The sequence below is a fragment of the Drosophila persimilis genome, unplaced genomic scaffold (genome assembly GCF_003286085.1).
Source record: "Drosophila persimilis strain 14011-0111.01,24,50 unplaced genomic scaffold, DperRS2 tig00000780-arrow-arrow-pilon, whole genome shotgun sequence".
Lineage (NCBI taxonomy): Eukaryota > Metazoa > Arthropoda > Insecta > Diptera > Drosophilidae > Drosophila > Drosophila persimilis.
Genome location: NW_020825353.1, coordinates 1,322,459 through 1,337,989, shown reverse-complemented (window position 1 = coordinate 1,337,989; position 15,531 = coordinate 1,322,459). Strand labels below are relative to the sequence as shown.

At 44.2% G+C, this 15,531-nt stretch overlaps 4 protein-coding genes across 8 annotated transcripts; 2 read left to right on the top strand and 2 right to left on the bottom strand.

The window, feature by feature from the left end:
- Nucleotides 1–176: 176 nt before the first annotated feature.
- On the top strand, nt 177–8,697 carry LOC6601808 (zinc transporter 1). Of its 2 annotated transcripts, none has more exons than XM_026992758.1 (4): nt 177–239; nt 5,769–5,970; nt 7,195–7,903; nt 7,977–8,697. In XM_026992758.1, exons 2-4 carry the CDS (start codon nt 5,782–5,784, stop codon nt 8,690–8,692), a joined length of 1,614 nt encoding a protein of 537 aa, XP_026848559.1. In that variant the 5' UTR covers nt 177–239; nt 5,769–5,781; the 3' UTR covers nt 8,693–8,697. The 2 variants fall into 2 exon arrangements, with proteins under 2 accessions (XP_026848559.1, XP_002026862.1); XM_002026826.2 differs by lacking the exon at nt 177–239 and adding an exon at nt 933–1,127.
- Nucleotides 8,698–8,712: 15 nt separating this feature from the next.
- LOC6601807 (glutaminyl-peptide cyclotransferase) lies at nt 8,713–10,929 on the bottom strand. 2 transcript variants are annotated; one of them, XM_026992759.1, is made up of 2 exons: nt 10,772–10,929; nt 8,713–10,172 (listed from the first exon to the last, which is right to left on the bottom strand). In XM_026992759.1, the coding sequence occupies exons 1-2, from the start codon at nt 10,913–10,915 to the stop codon at nt 9,225–9,227; spliced, it is 1,092 nt and encodes a 363-aa protein (XP_026848560.1). In that variant the 5' UTR covers nt 10,916–10,929; the 3' UTR covers nt 8,713–9,224. The 2 variants fall into 2 exon arrangements, with proteins under 2 accessions (XP_026848560.1, XP_002026861.1); XM_002026825.2 differs by lacking the exon at nt 10,772–10,929 and adding an exon at nt 10,241–10,652.
- On the bottom strand, nt 10,915–11,602 carry LOC6601806 (vacuolar ATPase assembly integral membrane protein VMA21 homolog). The gene is made up of 2 exons (XM_002026824.2): nt 11,475–11,602; nt 10,915–11,411 (listed from the first exon to the last, which is right to left on the bottom strand). Exons 1-2 carry the CDS (start codon nt 11,553–11,555, stop codon nt 11,166–11,168), a joined length of 327 nt encoding a protein of 108 aa, XP_002026860.1. The 5' UTR covers nt 11,556–11,602; the 3' UTR covers nt 10,915–11,165.
- A 522-nt stretch (nt 11,603–12,124) lies between these two features.
- Nucleotides 12,125–15,519, top strand: LOC6601805. Of its 3 annotated transcripts, none has more exons than XM_026992760.1 (3): nt 12,125–12,746; nt 13,901–14,071; nt 15,159–15,519. In XM_026992760.1, exons 1-3 carry the CDS (start codon nt 12,410–12,412, stop codon nt 15,362–15,364), a joined length of 714 nt encoding a protein of 237 aa, XP_026848561.1. In that variant the 5' UTR covers nt 12,125–12,409; the 3' UTR covers nt 15,365–15,519. The 3 variants fall into 3 exon arrangements, with proteins under 3 accessions (XP_026848561.1, XP_026848562.1, XP_002026859.1); XM_026992761.1 differs by having other exon boundaries at nt 13,901–14,097; nt 15,159–15,223; XM_002026823.2 differs by lacking the exon at nt 15,159–15,519 and having other exon boundaries at nt 13,901–14,939.
- Nucleotides 15,520–15,531: the final 12 nt, after the last annotated feature.

Sequence of the window (15,531 nt, the reverse complement as noted above, 5' to 3'; positions counted from 1 at the left end):
ATTGCAATTACCATGCCAACATTGGTTCGTCTCGGAGAGAATTCTAAGACCAATGAATAGTATATGCCCTTTTGCCAACTTCTCCTGCAGAGCAGCTGGCAGTTGCCTTTGAACTATATTTCTGCAAACATCAAACGGATTCTGGTTGAAAATATTTTAATCTTGCAGTTCTCAAAGTAGGCTTTCTCTACTGTGCGCCCCAATCGCGATTGCGGCTGATAAGAACATTTTTAATAGAAGTACGAATAGTGTGTGTCTGTGTGTGTGTTTCAGGTATAACTGTAAAGGGTTTCTCCTACAGTGCGTGTGCTGCAATTATCTGGCGATTAGCATATGTGGAGGACCGTAAACATGTTTTATTGTGGTCGTCGTCGTCGGGGCTTAACATGGCTAAAAACATATTATACCCCAAAAGTTCACCCTCATAATGTCTACCAGCGCGTGCCCTCTCTTTTCCTCTTCTATAACTGATACCATTATCCCCTCTCCTGCCCTCTGCTCTGCCATGCACCGCGGGCCCTGGAATGCCTACCTAATGGCACTCTCTCTCTCTCTCTCTCTTCTATCGCACTTTTGCACCCACACACTTGTTGCCTATCCCTCTGTACGGCTTGCTTTCCCTCTCTTTCTGACAGACACTGGCAAACACACAGCCACAGACAGGCACTTGCACGCTCACTTTCAATACATTGGCCTTTATTTTGCCGGCTGTGGTCATTGTTGCTGTTTCCATATCTCTGCGTCTGCCACTGCCACTGCCACTACCTACCTCCCCATTTATTTTCGTACATCAGATTTTTGAGCTATATTTTTTGTTTTTTTCGTATTTTTACTGGGCTTGATCGCCGCCTCCTCGTGGCTCTGCTTTTCATTCGCATCTGAGCCGCGCTGCCGTCCACATCGTCCGATCTGCCACTCCCGCTTCGCAGGTGGCACGCGTGTGTGAATTGTGCTACGATATATACAAAGAATAATAATAACAATAATAAATTTCGAAAAAAGCCTATAGAAATATTTTTTTTTAAAGAAATTTACAGTGTGGTGCCCGCCTATAAATAGAACAGTCCAAACATATAAAAACTAAACTCTTGTGCTATAGAAGCTGAAAAGTTTGGCCCAAATTGACGGTAATTTTCCTATATCTTAGCCTAAGTTCTACACTCCAGTATTCAGAACTGATAAGACTCCCTCCCTCTTTGGCCTTGTGTTAGACATTTGGCCAACCCAACCGCCAGTATCCAGTCAGAAAAAAACACACACCTTTCGCACACAACATGGGGCTAGATATAGATGTATATAGATGACTGATTCGTTAGCAGGGCAGGCGGGCTGGACACTGGACTGTGTGTCCACTTAGCAAGTGATTATTAAGACGCCTCTCGCACCTTTTCGCACCGCCGAGAGAAAATAATAATCGAAAATAAAAACGCATCGAGCGGTACCCAGTATAAAAATAAATTCGATCCAAATGAATGCTAATTAGAGGTTATATCTGTCTACTATCCGCTACGCTACCCCCATACCATGTCTGCGCCGAAAACAAATTCTCATCCCAGAGATATCCGCACCTTCCGCCGCCCCGTCCCCTCCAAATCAGGCTAATTCAATGCAAATCAGCTGAAAAAAACCTTGGCTAAAAAACGCCCAAGAGCCCCCGAGCAAGCAACCAAAAGTTCTCAATGAATTATTATTAAAAATTACTTTACCGCTAGGAAATATTTGATGAGCCTCATTAAACGTAATTGCTTTAGTGTTTAGTAGTCATTAATATTAATATCAATTTGTATATTATTTAATTCTATATAAACTGAACATGTCTGCTGTGATCACGATCGGCTCAAGCAGGAGGACGAGTGAAAGTGTGTAATTGAAGGGAGTTGCAGTCAGGGAGTGGAGTGGAGTGGAGTGGAGTCATGGGGATATAGGCGCAGATCTCACGTAAATGGGGCCTCATAAAAGTGCAATTAAAATAAGTGGCTACCTCATTGCCAGGTTCTTTTATTGGGAACTTAAATGGAATTGTGCTGTGAAGTATGTGCAGCTGGTACGCACGCTCGGAAAGCGGGGACGGTGGCTTTCGAATAGAGTATGAGAAATGTTTTTATTGACTCACATTACAGAACGGTTCCATTAGTTGTTTATTTTCGGAAATCGTTTGGCTCTAAAGCATTCTCGAAATAGCTTCAAAGTCTATTGAATCTGAAGCAACATTTTCCTTTGTTGGCAAAATATTCAGAATTCCCCGACTAGAGATGGACTTTGAACCCTTGTAGAGATGGGCTGTTGTCGACAAATCACATTTCCAATCAAAATGAGACAGAGAGATAGATTAATCCTGCAATCTACGAGCAAACGAGAGAGATTGATAAGCACAGACAGAGATAGAGATAGATAGTAATTAGAGATGTACGCTGAGCTCCTATGGAGATGGCCTGTTTTCGATAATCGTACCAAAGGCCCGTTATCTAGTTGATAACAGTCAGATTTCCAAAGCAAACGAGGCATCGGATAGTTTGCCTTGATTAATGAATAGATATTAGAGCCCTGCACGAGTCCACGGTAAACAAAAAATGATCCCATCTCGCTCAACTGAATAATGTGCTAATGGCAAAACTATTATCAATATTTCCCACAGTCCCACGAAAACCCCTTGACAACATACTGATGCCTGAGCCAGAGTCATAATCCAGCCGATTTATATCCATGTCCTAGAAAAAGCAGAAAGGCTACTCTGCTATTACCGATCAAAACCATAGTCAAAATTCAGGAGCTTCCTGGGTTCCTAGATAGGGAAAACACTGTTTCAGAGGAAGCTCTTTCCACCAATGCAAGACATTGAATTCGTCTTTCATTGGTGCTCTTATATTATAGAATTTCTTCAGCGGATCGATGAAGTCGACAAGTTTATGCGATCGTGGCGATCGTTATCAAATCTATCCACTTTATCAGAAAAGATAAAGGAATGATATATATAGATTTAGAGCTATATAAGTGCATCGACTTTGGCTTGTTTGAAAACTATTCAAATATGCCTCATTTGCCATGGTTAATTGACAGCAATCGCTGTCTCTCTCAATAGAATTCGTAAAATAAAACAAATTTGTGTTCCCTTGTAAATTACAAATTCCAAATGCATCGGCGACCTTGTCTGAAATGGTCAAAAACGTTAGAAACGTTAGGGGATTGTTGAGGCCAGCCAGGGCTCAATCGGAATCTACGCAGAAAATTCAATATAAAATTGTTATCTCTTTTTTTGTTGTTTTGTTTTGTTTGCCAAATTTAAATTTGTATGCAGGGAATGTCTTCCTCCTCCTCACAAGAAAAAATCAAGCAAACAAATCGTATCTGATGACAAATCAAAACAAAAAGGCAAAATTTTATTGGACCCGAATTTATTTTGCAGTCTTACCTCTTTGTTGTTGTTGTTTTTGTTGTTGTCCGTGTGTTTGTTGATGGAGTGACTTGTTGCATTGATCTAATTGACAATCGAGCTGTCAGCGCTTGGGGCAGATTTATGAAGTGGATTTTACGTTATCGCAAGGCATCGCAGCACACAAAAGCCGGATACCGAAGAGTCGTCAAATACTTTTGGAAAGGCAGGGAAACCCGTGAATACTTGACTCCATTTTCGAGCCACTGACCATAGAAATATTAGCCCTGTGTAATCTGTATTCTGTAGATTTGAGATCGCTATCTGGGTGGTAATCCAGTGCCCCCAGCAACAGCAATAAGCGAGACGAGTTTCTCTTTGTGTCTGTATCTACTATCTTTGTTATCTGCCTCTCTGTGGGAGCCTCTGGCCCACACCCTCTGCCAGCAGGTCCATCTCCCATTGGGAGTGAACACAAATTGAGGAAATGAACATTTAGTGTCTGTGGCATGTGGAACGAACCACTGGAGATATACATATACATACATATGTGGGTACACATGTACATACACATGTCGAGCTCTTGTCTATCTACGAGTATACTACGGATAGACAGTATCTAAATTGTTTGTTGCTACCTGTCTAACACTATCTGTTTAGCTTTCGCTTTCTCTCTCTCTCTCCCCTCGAAAAAGCGTTGGGAATTTGATTTGCGCTGTTTCGGACAATTTGGGGGCCGGAGGCGCCATTTAACGCTTTTGTATTTAGGATCTTTCTAATTACCTTCTACGGATTGCTTTCGCAGAGGCTAAAGCGGGTACAGAGGCTACAGAGACCACTGGGAAGGTGGAAAAACAATAGATAATATCATTTGAATCGAAACTAAATGATTTTTACCATTGCACGTGTGACAATTTGGAATGCAATTAAATCGTTTATGTGGAGGAGGTTGCATCATTCGTTGGATTGCAATTTAAATGCCGTAGAAGTACTTATTGAGCATTCCAGATGGATGCTAGAGATATCAGTCAGGGATTGTGCTGGGAGAAGTTTTTGGTTTCGCCAAGGAGAAATGAGGTCACACTATCATACATATGTCTTTATAGATCTTTTCTGCCCTTGGCAACAATACCATTGTGATATTATTTCTGGTCTGCACAAGTTATGGATTAGTTTCGGGTATAATTTTATCTATAGAACACTTCTTGAACTCTCTACTTAGACGATAAGGGAGACCATATGGAAATGGGCCTGCAGCACGTCCCCTTGATAAGACCCACACCAATCGATATTCCCTCGAAACTATTATCTTTTTATGGGGGGTATTTCGAACTAATTCTCAATTAAATGCTGTAGATTACAAGGCTTTCAATGATTCCCATTTGTCTGGGGAGTTTTCTATAGTTTTCCCTATCCATTTAAACAGATCTTAATGGTTAATCCTTGGTTTGTTCAAAGCCACGATTAAAGCAGCGACATGTCGCCTGATAATCACTCGGGTAGAGGGCATTGTAATACTACAAATGTCCGGCCGAAAGAAAAGGGGGTCTAACCTTGGGGTTACAGCAAACAAACCAACAAACAATCGGTAGTAGCCATATCCACGATCACGTAATGTTACGTCAATGTCGCGGGCCAACTGATCCGATCCGATCCGATCCAAGCCGATCCGCTGGCGATTGCTATCGATTCAATGAGATACAGTGGGGCGGGTTAGCTACAGGTACAACGAGCCCATTTAGCATCTTCATTTGCATGCCGGACAGGCCACTGCCAACCCACGACAGCAGGAGTAGTACCCATAGCCCATAGCCCCCAGCCCATACCCATAATAATGCCGATTTTGATGATTTGCATATGAGTTTGGCCTGTGCTGATCCCCAAATATGGCGGTAGGTTCAGTTCAGTTCAGTTCAGTTGAGTGCAGTTACGGTTCGTCTTGGTATGGTATGGGTTCACCGTTCACTTAACCCGCTTTATAGGAACTTGAACTTGACACAGATTTTGGTTGGGTTTAGGAAGAAGTTATGCTCATAGAAAGGCAAAACTACAGTCAAACATAGTTTCGACGAGCTAGAATGCTCTCTTAATATACTCCAGATATAATATTTTTTGCCACCCCAATCGATCGGTATCGTTCAACCAGCAAATTTGTACATATAACACCTTACATTTTGCATTGACAAATTCACAGACAGCCCGATGATGAAGTGTAAATTTGTACAAGCAATAAAACAAGCTAATTTGTGTAGATCTATGTAGGTGTGACTCCTGCGTGTGAGTCTACAAGTTCGTTGACAAGTCAAGTGGTAACCTCTCAACGTCATGTCCGTATAAATCGAATATTGAATCAAATAGTAATCACTCTCTCTCTCTTTCTCTCTCTCTCTCTCTGCAGACCTTCCTCCAGAATGCCAATCAAAGATATATTGCAGCGATGCAGGCCCATACCCCTGTATGTGGTGCTGGTGCTATCGATCTGCTACTTTGTGCTCCAGCTGGCTCTCAGCCACATAACGCACGCTCTGACACTGCTCATGGCATCGTACCACATGTTGTGCAACATATTCGCACTGGGCGGCTGCATCATAACAATTAAGGTAAGTGGAACAGGCAACCCGTTTTTGTTTTGACTTATTTTGCTTACGATCTTTTGGCCAACGCCAGGAAGCTGTCGCGTGCTGCGGGATTAAAGCAACGACAACTCGACACCCAATCGTGTGCCTGAATCGGGTGCATTGAACCTTGATTGTGGCCGAAGCACACAAACGCATTCCAAACTCCTTTTGAATTTGGCCTGAAACTGGTTCCATTTCAAATTATAATTTATTAGCGAATTTTTGAAATATTTTCCCCCTTCCCCTCTCTATCCCTCTCTGCCACTCTCTTCACTCGATGGGAGCGGTTCTTTTAGTTCGTATTATCTGCACATTCTGGCAGTGTTTTCGATTGGATTTCATGCTTATCAGTAGATTGCTGTGTAATTGCCAAGTCCGAGTATCTAATGCCTCTGTCTACACAGATATCAGCCTGAAATTCATGGAGATACCACCGGCCAGACGGCCTTTTGTCACCCGTATTTCTGTGAAGGTATGACCAAATGGACACATGGCTCTGCAAATTTATGGAACTACTTTTTCGGCAGAAAGCGAAATGGGGCATTTAGTAAACTTCTACATGAATATCTGCATATCTGCAAGGGTTCTTTCAAGAAAGAAGATGGAATCTAAGCATATCCCTCCCGCGTACATACATATATTGGAACACCCATCCCCATCCAATAAGACGATCTCTTACCCAACTGTGATTTGCCTATAAATAAATTTGGACTCAAGGTGACTGAGTTCATAAACAGATGGGTATGATCGTTGACAATACGATCGTTAAATATTTAACATATTATTGAATGAATGCAAATATCTATGTATCTATCGCTGAAGTTGTGGGAACGCGAAGCGTGCCAAGCACGTTTCGCAAAAAAAAGACACAGCGCCAGAGACCAAAACATCCAAAAAACCGCATAAAACTTGGCCTGAAACCACAGAGATACCAGAAATCGAAAGCGTCCAAAACGGACAGACAGTCGTAGGTGTGGACGGACACAGCACAGCTGTGTGGGCCGCCGGGGCCGAGCGTATTATATAATGACAGAGAAGACCAGCGAAGCGTTAAAACAGTGGCTACCACATTTCGGGGCTGGCTCTAACGATCCAATACCAATTGTTATGACTAGGCTTAGAAAGCATGACAATAAATGGACAATTCTATCCGAATCTATTCGAAACTCTATTAAGCCCTCTCTCTTGTCTCTCTCTCTCCTGCAGCACAGCAAAAAGAATCAGGAAGAGCCGGCGGCCCAAGGGCAGACCAAACTAAATGGCACCAACGGTGGTGTCGTTGTCCAACTGGGCGAGACGGAAGATCAGAAGGAGGCCAGGCGGGAGTGCCGGGAGCAGAAGCTGCGCAATACCTTCGGCTGGGCCAGAATCGATATACTCACCATGCTGATAGTGTTCATCATTCTGGCCTCGCTCTCCTTCTCGCTGGTGGTGGAGGCTCTGCAGACGCTGGTGCACATCGATCACCAGGACACGATGCACCTGCCCATACCCGTGATGATGCTGGGCTTTGTGGGTCTCATATTGAACGGGCTGACCTACCTGCTTATCGGTGGCTATACCCTGCACCAGGGCAGCTTCCTCCACTTGACGCCCGGCGGCAATGTCGTCCTCGAGCGCTCCATGTCCAGCACCATGGATTTGTCGCTGAAGCCCATGCAGCGGCAGTTGAGCAAGTCGCGGAACGATCGCCAGCTGCGTGAGGAGCTGGAGGCGGAGGTGGGCAGTGTCTACTTTGCCACCAAGCGGCAGGGTGCCGTCGAGATGTTGCGGGATGTGTCCAGCACCATTTTTGTGATCGTCTGTGCGGCCATTGTCTATGTGGCGGAGGATGAACAGCATACGGCCAAATTTATTGATCCGGTGCTGTCCATCTTCTCGTGTATCCTTCTAATTTCGCTCAGCTATCCCTACAGTGAGTATAAAAGCTAATAAAAGAGTGTAAGAGAACATTAAGTTAACGTTAATTTGTCTCTTTTCTTTCGCAGTGAAAGAATCCTGCCTTATTTTGCTGCAGACCATTCCCGGCTCCATCGATCTGGAGATCTTTGAGCGGACGCTGGTCACCAAATTCCCGGAGATAGTCAGCTATCATGATCTGCACATCTGGCAGCTGGCTGCCCATCGCTACGTGGCCACCATACACATCCAGTTCCAGAATCCCAAGCTCTACCTGAAGATCATCGAACAGGTGCGCACGTACTTCCACGACCAGGGCATCGGCGCAGTCACCATCCAGCCCGAGTTCTATCCGTCCACCAATAAGAATGCATCCGCCTCACTGGAATGCCTGATGCAGTGCCAGGCGGCAGAGTGCATCGAAAAGGTGTGCTGTCGGGACTCACGTACGGACCTGCGTGAGATTAGCGATAGTCCAGATGGTGGCAAGTCCAAGTCTTCGCATTGCCATGGCCATGGGCATGGTCATGGACACGGGCATGGCCATGGCAAGGGCAAGTCCGATTTGAGTGCTGTGGTTGTGGAGAAGCCCAAAGAACTGAATGCAGCCCAACTTATGAAGAGACAAGTGGCAGACGAAGCCAAGGCCAAGTCTCAGATGGAGCCGGCCACAGATCGAGCTGCATCTGAGCTGAAAACTGCCTCCAAGGCCACAGGTCCCACAGAAGACAGTCTGCCTTCGCCTCCGCCTGCCCCTGCAGCGACGAGTAGCAACGAAAAGTGCCAAGAGCCTCCCTCCCAATAGATATATGTATATACATAGTATTAGATCAAGAATTTGACGATTTTAGCTAGTTCTTAAGTTAGTTTACGACTTTGCCATATAATTTGTTGGAGCTAATGTTTCTACGCGTGACGCTTAACTAGTTAGGACACGTGTTTGATAAGTTAGTGTAATGAATCCGCTTTTTTTTATAGGTACATTTATTGTATTGTGTATTGTGTTATGTTATGCATTATTCTAGCAGATTTACAAACGATAAATAATTAAACATACATACATACATCAATTTAATATGCCATTAGATGAGCAATTCTTTAGATAAATATCTATAAAAATATTTGGACATTAGATTTGCAGGGTCACTTAAGTAGGCCTAAAGGGCCGGCCAGAATAGTCAATTAACAATAAGATCCACATGATTTCCACAGCTAATAACAATAGTTAACAACATTTTTGATATCGGACAGGTCAGATAGATAAGGCCGTCGTGTATATACTACATCTATAAATATCATACATATTTCTGATTTGCGGGGAACTCCACAAGAGGCCCCTACTTCGCCTGGTCGCCGCCCAATAGATACTCCAACGCAAAGAGCCGTATAATTAGGGCCAGGTTGTCCGTCGTCGCATAATCAATCACACTTTCGTTATCGTCGGGCGTATGCCATACGGTGGGGAAGGGCACTGGTATTAAATGGAGAACGGGTACATTGCGCTTGAGGAACGGTATGTGGTCGTCCTCGATGAACGAGGAGCGCATGGCCTGTGACTGGAAATAGCGCGTGGGATCCCGCTGAGAAACCCCACTGCTGGCATATCGCTCCAGCAACTCAATCTGCGCCAGACGCGTTTCCACGGACTGGAGGCGCATGTACCACGATTCTGTGTTGGCGAAGAAACTATAGAATGCCGGATCGGGGGCTCCCAGCAGGTCCAACAAAACAAGCATATCGATGCTATCCAGTTTTCCCTCGTGTTGCCAGCGTTTGGCCAAGTGACGGGCACCGTAAATTGAGTCTTTGGGTCCCCACTCCTCGAAGGCCTCCTCGCCGTCGAAGAACAAAAGCATCAGACTGAGTTTGGACTTCTTGAACGGTTTTAGCTGCTCCTGCAGCACCTGGGCCAGGTTTAGCAGCATGGCACAGGGCACAGCGGAGTCAGTGGCTCCAAGAAATTCCGCCTTCGGCATGTACTTGCTGTCGTAGTGGCAGGCCAGGACCAGATACCGCTCTGCGTCCGGATTCAGGGTGGCAATGATATTGTGGAAATGCAGTTGCCCCATAATGGGGGCCGTATCATGGAAGCTGTCCAGCTCCACATGCCAGTCCAGGTCTTTCAGGCTCTGCACGATGTACTGCCTCACGAGGCTGTGGTTTCCGGAGCCCACCACTCGTGGAATCAGTATGTGGCTGATGGCTTCCCGCAAGTGGAGTTTGTTCGACAGATTGCTGTATTCCAGGAATTTTGATTCCGATAGCTTGCTCGGGTTGTACGACGTCTGTAACGAGAAAGAAGAGATGGTTAAAGCACAGTCAGATGGTAGGAGTTGCTTTGGGGTGGTGGCACCTGTAATCGGCCAACTAGATTGTCCGTAAGGGACACCGAGCTCTTGACCAAGGTGGCTATCAAAGCCGCCTGCACGCACAACGTCCACATATTCGGCGGTAATCGAGGCAGCTGGAGTCGCAGCATGTTGAACACTGATACCCGAATACGTGGCCGAGTAGTTCCGTTTTTTTGGGGAGTGGGACTCTCGCGTCGTAGAGTTCTAACAGGTGGTTCCAATCAATAGTGCGTGCTGTTTGTTTGCCGCTGGGCGAGGTGCTGCATGGGCGCAGGTGTGTATCAGTCTGATGACTGCAGCATGTGTTAACGAAATAGTTGCGTGGCATCTATCACTATCAATTTATCGTTTTTGCACTTGTTAGGGCCAATAAACAAGCCCAAATATTCTGGCCTGAACCGCGAACAGCTGTTGGCTTCTGGATTGGCAGTGTTGAACAGCGATGGACCGCGTATGTACAGACATTTGTACTTGGTGATAGTTGCAAGAAAAGAATGTGGCTCGGAACCCATTTATCGTGAATTATATCTGACCTGTGATATGTCGGCCAGCTCAAAGCAAGCTCCCAGGTTGTAAATTTTCTTTCGCGGCTTTGCCAGCATTGTTTTGACAGCCTCCATCCAGGAATATTGGCGCACCAAATGCCTGCCTCGATTCAGATTCAATAAACCACGCATTTCACTTAATAATGTCTTTTTTAATGCAAAATTAGAGACAAAAAACACTAGACAACAAAGTAGGTTGCACGTTTTTCCCGCTGCTATCGAGAGTTATGCAATAGAAAACGATTACTACACACATTTACAGGCAACTTTCCCCCTCTCTCTGTCGGGCATATAAACATTGTATGTGTATGTACAAAAGTGTTTCGTTCGACTTAATACTTTCTAGAACAAAAATGGAAATGGTGAGCGTCCTCGATGAAGCTTAGTCGACCTTCGATGCCTTGGCGCCGGAGCCTCCAAAGTAGGCGCGGTAGATATACAGTCCCAGAGCAATGTGTAAGGCCACCACGGCACCGACCGCCGAGAAAATGTTAACTTTCAACTCGCTCATCTCGAAGAAGCCATCCAAAACGACGGCCTTTAACAGAAAGAATGTGATCACAGGTAGGAACACAATCAGCATGCAATAGAAGAGCACTGTTTTGAAAGAGCTATAGTCCTGAGAGTCCTAGAAACATAAACATGACAAGGGTTTAGCTACCGGCAACTCCGTGGCCATTGTGTACCTTACCTCGGACTGCTGTCTGGCCTGCTTTGAGGGGGCAGCGGCACCGCCAATGCCAGCGCTGGTTTTCTTATTTTTGTTCGTCATTTTTCTAAATATTTTTGAACTTATTCCAATTGAAAATTCTGATATTTGTGACTATTTTGATTTTGCTTTTGCCTGCCATTCGTTTTTATCATACATTTTGACAATCACATGATAATGCGATAGTTTCTACAGTTGCTTTGTTACTTATCGATGTGTCAAAGCACCCCTGCGTGCGCGAAAGTCAACGGAACGAAGAGCGAACACACTTACTTTTTTCGCTTTAACTTTTTGATGACCGGTTTTGCTTAAACGAAATTTTATGAACAATCCAATAAAGATGAGAACTTAAAGTTAGCAAGTCCTGTAGGAAACTTATGTAATAATCGGATAAAATAATGAGTTCAGAGTTGAGGGTTCTAGCCATATAGTAATATTCAACAGAATATCTAAAAGGAGGAATATGATGGAACTTGAGTCCAAATAACTCGTCAGTATATTTACGGTATATTTTGAATCCTGTGACGTATTTTCGGAATATTTCTGAGGGTAGACCGTATATGTGATCGATAGGTCCGCGGTCACACTGGACGCGAATCAAAACAAAGCGCACGCGGCAAAAATGTAAAACTTGCTTATTGTGGGTTTATTTTTAACAATTGCCGTCATCGCGCGTTCGTTTCGTTTGCCGTTCGTCTCGTATTTGGCTGTGTGCTCGCCCTGCTTGCGTGTGTTAATTAAATTTATTTCAGCATTTTGCAATGCGCGTATTTGCTTTTGCGGCAATTAACTGTATACCAAAAAATCCATCGTCGACTGCAGTTTGCCGCGCGACCGAGTACAGTTAGGACGCCATTCCGTTCTGTTCCCTCTCATATATTCTTGGTAAATTTCCACTGCGCGCGTCCGTCATCAGCATGGTGTTGACAAATTTCGAGTGCTGGGCACATGCAGACTCGGCGGGCCCGACTGCCGCCAATTTCGAAACCACGCAGATGCGACAAACCTTGGATCCATTCAATCCACGTGCAGTCTCTTACACTGTCGCCCCCTCTGTCGACGCTGCCGGTGGCGGCTATGCGTTCAATGATGCAAACAACAATGAGCAGCCCATGGATGCTGCCGTCGCCGCGTCTGTAGCACGCTGCAAAAAGCGTTGTAACGGGAACGAGCCATCCGAGGACGGGGATAACCCGATGTACACCAAGCGCTGCCGCTTCGACGATGTGGATCTGGCGGCCCAGTATTGTAATGGTAAGTAAATTTCATATAACAACCGAAATGTGTATATTTAATGAGCAGTTTTGGCTTAACCTTGACATTTAATTGCCGTTGCGTGAAATTTTTTGTGAATTTCGTTACAAAATCAGCGGGGGGCTGACCTCACCGCCTAATGTTGACTTGGTTGCTCTGACCTGGCTTATCAGTCATTATTTAGAGCGTTTTCCGTGGGTACAGCTCTCTGTTCAAAGAGCCGATAAGCACTTGCGAGACGGCTAAAATCCGCGCGACAATAATTAAAACGCCGTGCCACCGCGCTGAGATGGTGGAGGAGTGGGAATAGTCGAAGGGGCAGCCAAGTGTTGCAACTTGTTGTGCACCTAATCAATCTATAATGGGTTTATACAACAAAAGAGGCGAGACGCAAAATGTGTATCTAAAAGGTGTATATCTAAAACGTGAAAATCAATATAAATGTGGTATATCATATGTGTAGACTTCTTATAAAGCGTTAATCGCATTTATGGTTTCAATGAACGACTGACTGGATAAATGAATTGAAATATCAATTTAAGTGGGCTTAAATATCTATCTACTGCAAAAATATTACCCAAGAGTCTATCTCAGTGTTAGAAAGCTTGATTCGACAGCTGCGTAGTCGCAATATTTGGTCATTATTTTAATGATGAATGAACTTTTCGGCATCTCGTTTAAAGGCATCTTGTTTAACCTAAGGTACACTTCCCCTGTGGGGACGGGGTCCTAACATTCCACCCTGACCGTTATCATAACCACAAACACGCATACAAATACAAATACAAAGCGACACAGCGATAAGAAATGACATCGTCTCTGCCAGCGTCGCTGTCAACGCCGCTTGCATCGGCTATAAATAAACGAACGGTAATTGGGGCAACTATCGGCTCTCGTCGACAGAGCAGCGGCAGAGCAAGGTGTACCTATACAAGGTGAGGCGAGGAGTTCCCGCTCTTCGAGTCGCATAGTCTCTCACGACTGCAGCGACACAACAATATATGCGACTATTGTGGGAGCGCTCTCTGGAAATGCCTAACCTCATGCAGTACACCTTGCGAGAGAGCCGCAGGTGACATAACTATCGATATCGGCAACGTGTTGCGCCTGCATTAACGCTCATTACTATACCGTTTTTGCCTCTCGCCTTACAGATTTCTTTTCCCTGCCTGCCACACAAATAATTGGAACACAGGCCTGCTTAATGGATTACGAGATGCAGGCCAGCGGTGGTGGCGCTGGAGCTGGAGCTGGAGGCATGATGGTGGAAGCAGAGGCCCAGCAGCAGCAACAACAACAAAAACGGCTACAGCAGCATTTTCAAGGTCATTTGCATCGCGCTAACCGTGATGTGAGTCGTTGCATGATGTCGCACATGATTTAGAGATCTTTCACACAATATAAATAATGATAAATGTATATAACACCCACCCACATACTCTCCCAAAAGCAACGCACATGCAAAAGAAACACATGCAACAATTCACCAAACGACGCGTTTCTCTCTTTGATGAATCCACAAAATTTTCAATATTACTTATAAGAAAAACTCACACGAAAATACACACACACACACACAAGGAAACGCAATGCCAGACCAAAAAGGGAAATTGTAAAAATAGCAAACGAATCAATTGATCAATCAATAAATATTCCAAATGAACGGTTGTACGCATATGTATGTCTGTACAACCTATTGTACAAATCGAAAGAAAATAGTATTGAAAGATCGTTGGAGAGTACCTGTACTTAATATGCAAATGTCAAGCAATACAATACTTAATTAACTTGAAAAACCTAAAACCAAACTAAGAGAAGCTATGCAATCAGCTAACACAGAAGCAATATGTATATGTATACTTAAGACCGTGCTGTAAACTGCTTGAAGCGATTGCTCAGACCCTTTACAAAGTGTTGGACGTACATATTTAGCATCTAAGCAACTATCACTTCAAGATTCAAATTTTGTGAACCAATTCGCTGTTCCATAAATGTAGTTTAAGCTTTAGTGTAAGCTCAATCACCATATGTTCAAGATACGTACGATGTTTTCAATACGATGCAAACGTTGTGGATTTTCGGTACTTCTTTAACGTATTACCCGATCAATTACCATGTTTCCTTCGGTTTTGTAATGGATATTTTACATGCATTGGAATCGAAATGAAATGAAATATTATTACCTTAATACAATCCTTTTGATTTTGATGATCTATTCTCATGTTTGCAAAGAAATGGCAGAAATATTATTGGGAATATAAAATAATTGTAGCACAGTGAAATACAAATGTTGGAGAGAGACACTTTGTGAAAGATCTAAAGGGCAAACGTGGCAAAGCAGAGCAATGAAAATCAAAGTGAAAAATCGAAAAACTGATGGACAAACTCTCTCCACTCTTTGCTCGTTTACAGACCCCATAGAGAAAGAGCAGCAGCTGAAGCTGTACACACGACTACCCGAGCAGCATATATCCAGAAAAGTGATTGCACAGCCTCTCACGAAAGCTCAGGCAAATTCCAGTGAAGCTGAGGCGGACCTGTATATAGGCACGCATGGCGGTTGTCTGCATCACTACGAAAAGCTGGGCGGGTCAGAGCAGGAGGAGTTTGATATCTGAAATCCAATATGTACCACTAACCCCCAGGGTTGTCTACACTTAGTGCCCTAACTAACTAGATAACTAACTAACTAACTCCAATCCATCATTGTTAATCCCAACCGAAAGGTGCTTAGTGTTAGGCATTCAATTCTAATAAATGAAGTTCCATTTTAGATTTCTCTTGT